This window comes from Echinops telfairi, unplaced genomic scaffold, assembly GCF_000313985.2.
Source record: "Echinops telfairi isolate 266 unplaced genomic scaffold, ASM31398v2 ScPeMD7_5868;HRSCAF=6743_0, whole genome shotgun sequence".
Lineage (NCBI taxonomy): Eukaryota > Metazoa > Chordata > Mammalia > Afrosoricida > Tenrecidae > Echinops > Echinops telfairi.
In genome coordinates, this window is record NW_022109767.1 from 1178388 (window position 1) to 1192227 (window position 13840).

The 13840-nt window shown below is 42.7% G+C and overlaps 1 protein-coding gene across 3 annotated transcripts in view; it reads left to right on the forward strand.

Annotated features, from left to right (window-relative positions):
- Nucleotides 1-2132: 2132 nt before the first annotated feature.
- The window catches only part of SLC17A3 (solute carrier family 17 member 3), a 59140-nt gene continuing 47432 nt past the window's right edge, over nt 2133-13840 (forward strand). For 2 of the 3 annotated variants that reach the window (XM_045295723.1, XM_045295724.1), the window contains exon 1: nt 2133-2229. In XM_045295723.1, the coding sequence (XP_045151658.1) occupies nt 2203-2229 (27 nt within the window). In that variant the 5' untranslated portion in view covers nt 2133-2202. Of the gene's footprint in view, nt 2230-5834; nt 5904-13840 lie in introns of those variants that run through there. The other variant, XM_004712482.2, reaches the window with a different exon arrangement.

Genomic DNA, 13840 nt, shown 5'->3' on the forward strand with positions numbered 1-13840 from the left:
CGTCCAAGATTCTATAGCATATAGAAAAACCAAAATTAACAAAAGGACAAACCACGTGCTGTGGAGTCACTTTTGACTCTTCGGGACTTTATGTGTAGCAGAGTAGAGTGGAATTGTGCTCAATAGAAATGATAAGGTTTGATTTTTCAGAAGTAGATTTCTAGGCCTTTCTTCCAAGGTGCTTCCATGAGCTATCAAGTTAACAGCTACCCGTGACACGACATTTAGGAAGTTATAATAATTATTACAATAGCCATGGTAATGGTGGTAAATGATGAGTCCTATTATTGACTTTCTTTTACATATTGCAAGGTAAGGAAAGTGGCTTTATTTTCTGTCAGGCTTTATCTCAGGGCCTTTCAATGATCCCCCAGTAAACTATGCTCAGTAAAGTAAACTATTTCTTCCAGGTCCTACTAGGTAGTAAGTGAAGGTGCATGCATATAAAACCTGCATGGTATAACTATATAGCTTGTGCGGGATAAAACAATGCAGCCCTGTCTTATTCTACAGCTGCTAGTCTTCTCACGTTGCAAATCCTAATCTTCCTACCTGGAGGCAAATAGCACCTCAGTTCAGAAACACTTCTAACTTTCTTTTATAAGGGAGTAAAAACATAGTACAGTTTCCCCACAAGCTTTTTGAAGCCCCTTAGATGTCCCCTTCTGGAGATTACGTTTGTCACAATTGTTCTGCTTTTTCATGCCTGCTGTCCTCAATTGCATATGATTTTAATGGTGAAGCTGGATAGTATTCTGGAATCGGTATGGAGCTGCTAACTACAGGATAAACAGTTTAAACCCACCAGCTGCTCTGTGGGAGAAGAGTGAGGGAAACCGCCTTCGTAAATATTTACAATCTGAGATATCTTATCAACTCGATGACAATGGGTTTGTTTTTTGTCTGCAATATGAAAATTGGGCGCATTATTAAATGTGTTTGTGTATAAGATAGTTAGTTTATTGTGTCAGCCTGGACTATCAACACAAGTGGGATTAATTGAAGGGCGGAGAGATAAATGGCTCGGTGAGCCTCGCCTTTCTTGTCTCTCGCTCTTTGATCATCGGACCAGTGTGCGGCTGCCTTGCTTGTTCTGTGCCTCAATTTATAAGCTACACTACCTGTGGGACGCCTAGCCTGTGGATTGTGTCACTGTAAGTTGAGGTCCCTTTAAGACCACATGATTGAAATTTACATCTCTGGAGTTGAGGACTGACAGTTGGTGACCTGGCTGACAGTTGGTGACCTGCCTGGCTGTTTTGCTGCCTGTGCTGGGATAGCCTAGCTCTCTCTCTACAGAGGACTACCGGACGGCCCTCAAGACTTGAAGGACTGCTAGTGTCTCACAACTCTCTCACGGGAGTGAGTTGCACTGAGCCATTTGTACTGCTTTATAATTTAACAGTTCATTACTTGTGTTACATCTCTATCTGTTTATAATTTAACAGTTCCTTTCTTGTGTTATGTATATCTACCTTTATAAAAATATATATAAAATTATCAGCAATCTGATTTTATCTCTCTAGAGAACCCTGTCTAACACAGTGTAGGTGAGAAAAAGTGAACCATTTTGCTTATCTGCTAGAAGGTACACGTTTTAAAGGAGCTTAAAGACAAGATTGAACATATTTGTCATCGAGATGATGGAGCGAAACAGGAAACGTTTGACCTGATCGTGGAAGAAAAAAGACATTCTAAGACTGTGATAAGGACTTCTAGTTCTGGGCAGACATATCAAGGTATATGGGTGTGCAGCTAGAGAATATATGAAAAACCACCCAAGGGGCAGAGAATGATCCTTGTCACTCATTCAATCCTTTGATTTCAGGATTCAGCATGAATGCAACTTGAAGGCTGATCCTGCATCAGCTGAAACATGTGGATCGACACTGTGAGGTTGGGGGCAGTGCAACACGCCCCTGGGGTTTCCTCTGTCAGGGCTTTTCTGGTCTCCATTAGAGATGGCGGCAGGCTTCCGGTGCTCACAATAACACAGGATCTGAAATGTTACCCAGAACCAGAATCAACATCCTGCCGAGTTGTTCTGTGGTTGATTTTTAACCACAGATGTTCATAGTTAATGAAATCAACCCAGAACAACCGTTCAATCAAACCAGAAAGGCACGCTCAACCCTCACTAGGGATTCTCATGATTGAAACAAAGCAACTCAAAAGCCAAGCTTCTTCCAAAGGCACACTGAAATGGAACACAGGGAGGAAATGTCAAAGGTGAGTATTGCCATCTAAATTGAGAATGTTTCCATTTATATTTAATTGTTTAAAAATTGATCACAGAGATGAAGCAAACTTAGATTCCCCACATGGAGGCCATCTGAGTTTGTTTCTACAAAATCCTCAAGCCGGTTAGGAAGAAAAAAACCATCCATGCACATTTAAAATGAAACTGCGAACTCAAGTTGCATTTTTGAACTTGGATAAGTCACAGTCAAAAATCGTTTGTGTGATATTTGAGCTTTGAAGTGGTTGATTATTTACCACTTGGGTCCAGAGTCCTTTAAAGATGACTCATGGAAAAATATTTTATAATGACTGTTCAAATGTCAATGTCTTGCTTCCACTACTGCCAGGCAGATGGGGCAAACCTGTTATTGTTTCCCTTTTGATAACAAGTATAAGAAAGTTTACCAGAAAGAATGACGTATACTTACCTGAGAGAACTGTGAAGGTGTCACATAACAAATATTCAGCCAGTCGTGCCTCTGACTCATCAAGACATGGGGTCTTCTTCCTTTTGTGAAAACGTGATCTCAGTGACAGGCCCTGCCGGGCTCCTGGCAAGCAGTTTACTGTTTTTAGTGCCCAGTTTAAAAGGTCCTTGGGTGATGCAAATGGTTTGTGCTTGACTATGAATCCAAAGGTGGGCAGTTTGAACCTTCCCAGGGCACTTCAGAAGAAAGGCATGTGGTCTACTTCTTTGTTTGGTGTTCTCCAATCCGTTCTGACTCATAGCTACCCTCTGCATCCCGTGTTCAACAGAATAAGCCATTGCTCGGTCCTGTACCATTCTCACGATTGATATGTTGGAGTCCATTGTTGTTGACTCTCTACAAAGCATGGTGTCCCTCTCCAGAGACTGGTCTTTCCTGATATGTCTAAAGTCACTGAGACAATGTCCCATTATCCTTGCTTCTAAGGAGCATCTGACTGTACTTCTTCCAAGACAAATGTAGTCATTCTTCTGGCAGTTCATGGTAATTTCAGTATTCTTCGCTATGATTCAAATCCACCAATTCTCCTCTGGCCTTTCTAATTCACAGTCCAGCTTTCACGTGTATACGAGGTGATTGAAAATACCATAGGTCTGGTCAGGCGCACCTTGGTCCTCAAAGTGACTTCTTTAAAGTCACTTTGCCCCATACAGTACAAAGATTACAGGCAAGAAAACGCTTTTGGAGCAATTCTGTTAGGTAACTCGCAGTTGTCATGAGTTGGAATAGATGCAATGGAAACGGGGATGGACTTCAAATAGATATAGAGTTCAAACAGGTATGCAAGCGAATTCCTTTCTCACTATACAGCTAACACCAGGGCAGCTCGTGGGAATAAATAATCAAGAACAAGTTTCCATGTCTGGGGACTGATTCTATTATTCACAAGCTCTGAGCACACAAGCAGCTGGAAATGAACTATCAACTCAAAACTGAAGGCATTGCCTCAAGGATCAAGGGAACTCCACACAAGCTAAGGAAGCAATGAGTAATGTTTTCTAGCTCTCTGAGGGTATAGATGAACATAAGTGTTGCCAAGAGAATTTGTAAGTCTGCTCTCAATTGGAACAAATTGTGTGTCGCCTATTTTCCAGCATGAGTTATAGAAAGGCCCAGACACCACGATAGGTATTCCTGCAAGTTTAGAGATAATACGAAGCATCATTATGTACAGCTGCCCTCAAGGTGGCTCCTGGCCCATTCAGCCCCCTGTATGACAGAGGAGAACCCTTCCCTGGGATTTCTTGGGCTGTAGTCTCCATGGCAGCAGATGCCAGGCCTATCTTCTGCAAAAATGCTAACTGTGTTTGAGCTGCCAACCTTAGATTGGTTCGATTGGCAAGTGACTGCAACTGCTTGAGCCACCCAGGCTCCTGGAACATAATAGGTGTGCTGCTGTTGTTAGGTGCCATCCAGCTCATAACGACCCGTGCACAATAGAAGGGAACGTCGCCTGATCCTCCTCATCATCCTCACAACTGCTCTGTTTGAGCCCATTGTTGCAGTCACGGTGTAATCCATCTCTCTTTTTTTCATAGTTAAGAAAAGGCTCTTCCTCTTTTTCATAATATGTACAGTGAACCCTCGCCACTTCGCGCTTCGACTTCCACGGCTTCACTCTATCGCGGTTTTTGCGGAACAGCGCATGCTCTGTCATGACTGCCACTGATTGGCTCATACTGTACACGCTTGATGCCATAAATAATATAATAAATGATCATTGTAACGTCCAAAATGTTTTACTGTATTTTCCCTTTTTCGTTTAATAAATTGGGTAATACGAGTGTAATGGTGACCAAAGGGTGTTTTTTCATGTTCTCTATGCTCTAACTACGAAAATATTTGATTTACAAATAAGGAATCCTACTTCGCGGAATTTCATTTATCACGGTAGGGTCTAGAACCGATTAACCGCGATAAACGAGGGTTCACTGTATGTATGTATGTATATAGAAGCAACACCTGACTTACGTGGTTTTTCCCACTCGTGGTGAAGAAAGGGACCCGGGCAAAGCAACAGAGCTCCTCTGTCTGTAATATTACATACAGTTCATGGTGAAAAAATGCAATGAGATACTGTAATCTTGTAATCAATTATCATATTACCCCTCTTCCTTTTGAAACTTCAAGAAACATAAGGACAGACATTAAACCCCCAGCTGATGAGTTCAATTAGACCAAACTAATTTGGCCTACTGCCCCCTTTTCAGAAAAAAAAGAAAGTACTAAACACTCCCTTGACAACGACACACTTGTGCACTCTAGGGTCCAGGAGACAGTGTAGCTATCCGCCTTTGCAGCACCCCCTGAATATTTCTCTTGCCCCACTTGCCTCCATGGGGTGGTAGAACCCACTTTTGGAAACACCGAGTTGGACTCCTATGGATTCCAGAGGGCAGAGTAGAACAGCTCACTCGGGTTTCTAAAACGAAATCCTTACAGAAGCAGACAGCCTCATCTTTCTCCCACAGAACAACTACTGGATTTGGATTTGGACTTGGACCGTGGTGATTTGGACCATTTAGATTTGGACCATGTGCCACCAAGTCTTCTCAGCTAAAGATGTTATCAAATAATGATACTAATGATGAAACTCAACACCACCGAGTAGATTCTTATTCACAGCAACCCTACAGGACAGAGTAGAACTGCTGTGCAGGTTTCCAAGACTATCCATCTTTGCTGGAGGAGACCACTGCATCTTTTAGAGCCGAAAGCTTCATTTGTCTCCCGAGGAGCACTTGGTAGGATGGAACTGCTGAGCTTGTGGTTAGCAGTTGGACTCATAATAACCCCGACCCCCAGGGCTGTTTGACAAAAGACAATGAAGCCACCCCAAAGCAGATGGACCTCAGGCAGTTGTAAGAACCAAAGAGGCATCTGAGGCTTGAGTGAGGTAGGGGGTGTGGGGTGGGGGGCAAGTTCACACCAACAGAGAAGCAAGAAAGGCCTCTAGAGAGTCTCAAGTTTGCAAGACAGGCATTTTTGAAAACTCTGAAGGCAATTTGGCAGGCAGCCCTCTCCAAAGTCTATTGTGGCAGACCTTATTAATAATTAGCAATGCCCAAACAACAAGGAGGTACATACAAGCTTTCTGCTGGCAAGGAGCTGAAGGGAGAAAGCGGAAAGAAGCACAGGGTTCTAACGTGAGGCTGTTCCTCAGACACTGCGTAGGTAAGTCCCTCACCTTCTCTGAGCAACTGCTATCTCACCTGGACAATAAAATGTTGATACCTCGGATCTTTAAGGGTCCGCTATGCTGTGTGCGGGAGCCTGGGTAGTGTCCTGGTTATGTGTTGGGCTGCTAACCATAGGCCAGCAGTCTGAAACCACGTGGGACTCCTTAAAAGAAAGAGGGTCTTTCTACTTTTGTAACAAACTATAGTCTCAGACATCCACAGGGCCAATCCTACTCAGTCCTACTGTGTCACTCTGGTCACAATCGGCTTGATGGTAGTGAGTTTCTTGTGGGTTTTGGTACCAGGTAAGAACTAATGAGTTTTATATGTTCCCCCAAGCGCAGACTCTCTTAAATTGACTAAAGCGAAACGCAAGAGACAAGACCACAGTTGCTAACTACTTAACACGGCAGGCAGAAGAGAGTTGGGGGGCAGAACGTTTGTCCCTAATTATCCATAAACATTGAGAGTAGCAAGTCGAGGAAATGTCAACCGTGGAAGACATTTCCAAGAATCAGAAACGAATGTGAGATGTTTGAAAACACATGCTTTGGGAGGAGGGGGAGTCAACAAGTAATTGAACAGACACCAGTTTGTGGTCGTTAACTGTGTGGTCGAGATGGAAAGGGTCCTTAATATTTCCATCTGTGGTGAATGCATCATGCCTGGCTCCACAGTTAACCTACGTCAGGGACCTGATGGCACGGGGGTTCACCACATGGATGTGAATGGAATAAAGTCTACCAACCAAGAAGTCAGATGTTCAGCCTCATCCCACCCAGCAGCCACACAGGGGAGAGGCATGGTAGCCTGCTCTGGAAGGTTCCAGACTGGAGGCCCTCTGGGGCAGGTCTACTCTAGGCTTGCTGTGGACAGGGATCAACCTGATGGAAATGAATAAAAAATCACTTCTGTGGGGTTCTGTGATAAAATGCTCACCTGCCACGCAGGAGGTCTGCATTTCCTGGCCAGTGCTTCTCGTGCATACCCACCACCTTCATGCCGCAGTCTGCTGCACAGGTTTCCGCAAAGCTTCTGGACGAAGTTACATTAGAAAGAAAGTCCAAGCAGTTGATAAAACACCCCCCAAATCAGTAAAAAACCAGCCAAATATCAGCCAGGAAAGACTCAATGGATCACAACAACCCAAAACTGATCATGGGGATGAGACGGTGCAGGACAGGCCCTGCAGAAGTTTTGTCTACTGCTCATGAGTCATCGTAAATCAGGAGGCAAGATGAACAGTTGGTGGGACAGAGCAGAAGAACTGTAGGGGAGTAGTCAAGGAACAGTCCAAATAACAGAGGACCGGCGAGCATCTCTCTATCTCTTACCTGAATATCCACTGCCTCCCACTAAGCAGATCTGTGACAGCGAAGTGCGCTGAAGAACCCTAGCCTTCCTCCCTCACTCCGAACAAACAGTTAGGATCTAGGACGTTGACACAGCTTAGTAATGGCCCTCATCCAAGGCAACATCTGGAGGCATGCATGCTCAAGAGCCAACGTAATGGTGCAATACTTAGCCAGATGCAAATGCAGCTGTTAGAACGGAAATGCAGAGGTAAGTCAATGGCACAGTCACTAGGCTTAGCAGAGGATGGCAGGTGAGCTGAGGGCAAATGATTTGCAAGTATCCTCAAGATTTGGGACTGGAGGAGCTCAGATGGCATCCGTGATCTCCCAAATATGTAGGAGGGATGCTGCTTGTTGGACGTCCCTGCATTGAAACCTAACCACCTCTGCGAGAAATTGATCCTCAGTGGGATTTTCCATGAATAGCCTGTCAGGCCAGACGCGCCAGGTTGTCAGGAACAGCATACACAGCACCTCTCAGTCTCTGACACCGGTGGCCAGTACAGTTTTCGGGACCAGTGATGGACAGTAAAGAAGACGGTTGGAATAGGAGGTGGTCCCCTAGAGGAAGGTCAGATTGGTGGAAAGGGCACCAGCCTGATTGGACGTGCACATGGACGAGGAGGTGGCGAGACTGCATTTCCCATGATGCCACTTGGGCCTGTCTTTGGCTGTCAGTATATTGAAATGCCCTCAGTGGCAACAGCATGACACAGTAGGGCCCAGGTGCAAAAGATGATACATGGTGGCCTTGGCTTGGTCCTTCATTAAGATACTTTTCAATATGGGGTGGGGGGGGCTCAGAATCATGTTAATTTGCATGAGTACAAAAAGTCTTTCTTTTGCAATGCAAAAACTCACTTAGTTTATTGCAAGGTAGTCAAGGTAAGGGATGCAAGTAAGACCTCAAGATACTCATTTAGACTTGGAGCACAAGTATAAGTCGTCCGCTAGTTTAATGACTGGAATCCAAATCCTTAGACTTTAGGGTTTTACCTCTAATGAGTGGTGTTAAAAGGAAATCTTGACACCCTCTTGAACTTGGAGAAGAACCCCCTTAGCTAGGGGCCTGAGGTCCACCTCAGGCTTTGTTTCAGTTGTCTTTGGAGAAAGCTGACTTTGCCTTCCCTCAATGAGTGAGCAGAGATTCAGGGTTTAGGTGAAATGTTCTCATTTTGGTTTCACATTGCGGTAGTTACATAATCTGGTATCAACTTGAGACTATTTAGAGTGTAAGGGTGGAGTATAGCCTGTCAATCAAATTGCAGATTGATGACCTCATTTGGAAGGGCTATGGAGATAAATAGCTCACTGGAGGCCAGACCCAAACTCTGCTTCATCTTCCTACTGACAAGACACATGGAGCCAAGCTGATGGGTCAGAGCCCTGGAGGTGGAGGAGCCACATGGAGACCCACGCCAGCGCTGAGATGCTTCCATCTCCACTGGATCCACAAGACTTCCCACCCAATGGCCAGTAATCTTCCTGCATTTAGCATCATTGCATGTATTTCGTGAGTCTGAAGGGAAAATTATATGCTAGCATCAGACATAGGGGCTAATTTCGGACTTATGGACTTGACCTGGACTAGGCTGGGATGTCTTCTCAATATGCAATTGCTCTTGTATATAAAACTTTTTCTTATGCACATTTGAGTGTCTTTGAATTTGTTGCTCTAGTCTACCTGGATTAACATACAAATGCTAAGGACCAGGCGATGTCATGCTTAATCATGACTATTGATTTGTTTGTGTGCTGTTAACTTGATTCCGATTCTCTATGTGACAGAGTAGAACTTCCCCAGAGGATTTCCTAGGCTATAATTTCTATAGGAGCTGTTTGCCAAGTTTCCTCTCCTTTGGAGCTCATAGTGCTGTTAAAGCACCAACCTTTCTGTCAGCAGGCTTCATTAACTAAGATTAATATGTTAACATTCTTTCTTCAATGTGGTGTGCATCAGTTGTCAAGATTAGGGATTAGGGAGGTTGTTTATGATTTACTTATGTCTCTAGTAACCCTGGTGGCAAAGTGGGCTATGTGTTGGGCTGCTAACCACAAGGCCAGTAGTTCCAAATCACCAGCCGCCCCCCCTCCCCCCTAGGAGAAAGGCACAGCTTCCTGTTCCTGTAAAGAATTACAGGAAACCCACAGGGGCAATTCTTCTCTGTCCAGCAGGCTACTATGAGTCAGAGTCAATGCAATGACAGTGAGGGACTTTTTTTGCTTGTTTGTTTGTCTCTTGGCAACTTTACAGGAACCTAATTGCATGGTCCTTACATGTTATTTTATTACCACATACAAATGAATGGCTATTTCAGAGGGGATGTTTACTACAAACCTAACAGACATCTATCTTTCTATTTCTAAATAAAGAGTGTCTTATACATTTTGGGTCACAGAAAGCATATGTAGCAATGATGTGATTGGAGAGCACTGCAGAGTCATATGTGATTTAAGAACAATGCAACATCACACCCGACAAGATCTCTGTGTATTTATAAATGATCAAATTCTAGAACTAGAATTGTGATGTTAAAAGATATGCCTTGAATCCAGATTGCTAAAATGCTTTCAAAAAGGGTACCATTTAAAACTCCTTCTGGAAATGGAGGAAAGAACTAGGAGGCAAAAGACATTTATAGAGGTATAAATATAGGCATGTACATATGTAAATATATTAATATATAATGATAGGGATATAGGTCTATGGACATATATTTAAATTTTAAGTATTAAGGTAGAAGATGGACATTGGCCTCTACTCAAGCACTCCCTCAGTACAAGAACCTTTTGTTCTAATAGCCTGGCATTCTGTGATGCTCAACCTCCTGATGTGATCGCTGAAGAAAAAAATGGGTGCATAAACAAATGTGGTCAAAAAAGCTGATGGTGCCTGGCTATTTAAAGATACAGCATCTGGGGTCTTAAAGGCTTGAAGTTAAACAAGCAGCCATCTAGCAGGGAAGCAATAAAGCCCATATGGAAGAAGCACACCAGCCTGTGTGAGCATGGGGTGTCGATGGGATCAGGTATCAGGTATCAGGCATCAGAAAGCCCCAAACAAACAATTATATCGATGTAAATGATGGGGGCCATCTGTAGACAATTGGACATCTCCTCACAGAATGGTCACAAGGAAGGAATGAGTCAGCCAGGGTGCATCATAGTACTGATGAAACACCCAACATTCCTCTAGTTCTATAATGCTCCCTCCTCCCCCCACTATCATAATCCCAGTTCTACCTTACAAACTTGGCTAGACTGGAGCAGGCACACTGGTACAGAGAAGAGCTCTCATCATAGGGAATCCAGGACAGATAAACCCCTCAGGAACAGTAATGGGAGTAGCAATCTCATGGAGGGTAGGGGGAGAAAGGGGAGAAACAGTGTGGCAGTTACATAATCTCCTGTCAACTTGCGAAGGGGTGGAGTCTAACCTGTTAATCAGGTTGCAGCTTGATGACCTCATTTGGAGGCACCAAGGAGGTAAATAGCTCACTGGAGGCCAGATACCCTATCTTCTTTGTCATCCTGCTGACAAGACACATGGAGTCAATCTGATGGAGCCAGAATCCTGGAGGTGGAGGAGCCACATGGAGATCCACACTAGCACTGAGGTGCTTCCACCACCACTGGATCCACAAGACTTTCTATCCATTGGCCTGTGATCTTCCAGCACTCTGTATCATTTTATGTGTTGTGTGAGTCTGAAGAAGAACTTATAGACTGGTATCAGACATATGGGTGAATATTGGACTTATGGACTTGATCTAGACTGGACTGGGATGTTTTCTCAATATACAATTGCTGTTTTATAAAGTTCTTTCTTATACATATAAGAGTGTTTATGTGTATTTGTTTCTCTAGTCTAGCTGAACTAACACAAATGGGAAACGATCTCAATGATCGATGTATAACCACCCCACCGCACCCACCACTGAAATGTGGGTGAAGTGAGACAGTGAACAGTGTAAGATATGAAAATAATAATAATTTATCATTTACCAAGGGTTCATGAGGGTGGGAGCATGGGAGGGAGGTATAAAGAACTGATATCAAGGGCTCAAGTCGAAAGAAAATATTTTGAAAATGATGATGGCAACATATGTGTAAATGTGCTTAGTACAATTGATGTGTGGAGTGTTATAAGAGCTGTAATAGCCCCCAATAAAGTGATTTATATATCTATACATATTAAAAAGTGAAATGGAAATACACGTAAATTAAGCCTCCAGTGAATAATCCCCTCTGATCTTACACCAGGGATGTGAATGGCCTTGCTATAATTTATAATGCATTGGAAATTGGATTATTGAAGAAGCAGTTAGGACACAATTTAGCACCTTATCATTTTATCTCCTGACCCATTTTAATTTCTAGTTCTAGTTTTAAATATGTTCTGCTTTCTTTGTGGTTGAGGTTTTCCCTTGTTTGACTTTGCTACTGTTGTTAGGGTTTTTGTTTTGTATATATTTCTGTATATGAAATCCAGGACAGGTAAATCTATGGAGATAGTAACTGGATTAATGGTTTCTTCGGGGCATGGCAGGGGAAGTTAAGGGGAAATGGGAATCTAACAACAATGAGTACAAGCAAGAAGATGTTCTGAAATTAATTGTGGTGATGATTGTACAACTCTTCTTGATATGATTGAACTATTAAATTGTATGATATGTGAATCATATGCCAATAAAACTATTTTTAAAAAGAAATAAATAAAACTCCTTTCAAAAGTTTTTGAGGCTTCCTATTTCTTTACCTTGCTAACCATGAATATTTTGCTTCTGCTTATATGACAAGAGAAATTGCTCCTTTCTTTCCTCCCCCTCCAAATGAAAACAAAAACAACCAAATTCACTGCCATTGAGTCAATGCCAAATCATCGCAACCTTGTCGGGCAGGTAGAACTGCCCAGGTGGGTTTCTAAGACTATACCTTTGGACCAAAATAGAAAGCCTTATCCATCTCCCGTGGAGCCACTGGCGGTTACATAGCTAACCCTCAGTTATCAGCCCAACACTATAACCCACTACACCACCAGATTCCTTGTGTTTTCATAGAGCAAACCTACCAACTACTCTGAGGAAGAAAGAAGAAGCTGTCTGCTCCTGAAAATATGTGCAAAGCCAAGGAACCCACATATAGGGTCATTATGAGTCAGAAGCGATCCTATAGAAGTGGGCGTTGATTTATATCTATTGATATACCTTAAAACTTTCTCCACTTGAGGAATAGCTTCTAGGCCAATCATAATTTCGGTTACCTCTTTCAGAATACTACTGTGTTTCTTTTGCTTCCTTCTGGCTTCTGAAAGGAAAGTAGCAGTTATTCAAATGGGGGCCACAAATCAAAGATGCTAATGGACCACAGTCGTGACAGGTTGGACAAGAAAATGCTCTAGGGTGCTGTGCTTTCTTCTTGGTGCAAGAAATGGGTTTCCTAGGGCTAGAGAGAGAGGCTGGGAAACATTACTATGCAAAACTTCAATAGCTTTTATTTTCTTCGAGAAAAGAAATCATGACCAGAACTAAATTCAAATCCAAGCTACAAATACTGCTTGATGTCATTGAACTATGGAATGATATATGTATTAACTCCCAATTAAAAAAAAAACTTAGAAAGAATGTTAATAACTTTGAATCTAAAATAATAATAAATTTGCTCCAGGAAAATAATGCATATATTACAAATCGCATCTTAGTGACCTCTAGTTATTAGGGCTCATTGAGGTCTTTAGACATTAAAAACAAACAAACAATAAAATCGATCACACCTGTTTTTCTTAGCTAAAAAGTTAGCTCATCATGTTCATTTTCTTCTTTTTTAAACTTGTGAATTGGGTGAAGATTTGCAGAGGCATCAATATTTTTTATTTAGTAACTCATACACATTTTGTTTCATGTCATTGATTGCAATTCCCACAATGTAATATCACTTATCGCAGTTCCTCTTTGTATTTTCTGTTTACCCTCTGTATTAGGCCCGGTTGACTAGAGAAACAAATGTATAGACACTCATATGTATATAAGAAAGAGTTTTATATAAAAGATCATTGCATATTGAGAAAACATCCCAGTCCATAAACCCTAAGCAAGACCATAAGTCTGATATTAGACCATGTGTCTGATATTAGCCCATAAATTCCTCTTCAGACTCATGCACTACATGCAATGATCACAGGCCTTTGGGTGGAAAGTCTTGTGGATCTAATACCAGTGGAAGCATCTCAGTGCTGTCTCCTCCAGCACTCTGAGTGTCTCCATCGTGCCTCCCAATAAGGTCATCATTTATCTTCATTGGGCCTCCCAATGAGGTCATCAAGCTGTGACCTGATTGCCAGACTAAAGTCCACCCCTTCACGCTTAATACGCTCAAGTTCACAGGAGATTATGTAACCACCACACCCTCCTTTCTTTCCTAACCTTATGAATGAGCTTTGTCCTTGAACAGATGGCAACCTTGTGAGCCCAAATGGTTTAACTATTCTAACACAGAGGTGAGTTCAGTCCAGACCTGAAGGGTGATTATGGGACATAGTCACGGGGGTTTCACCCTCCTCTAGCTGACCAGTAAGCCT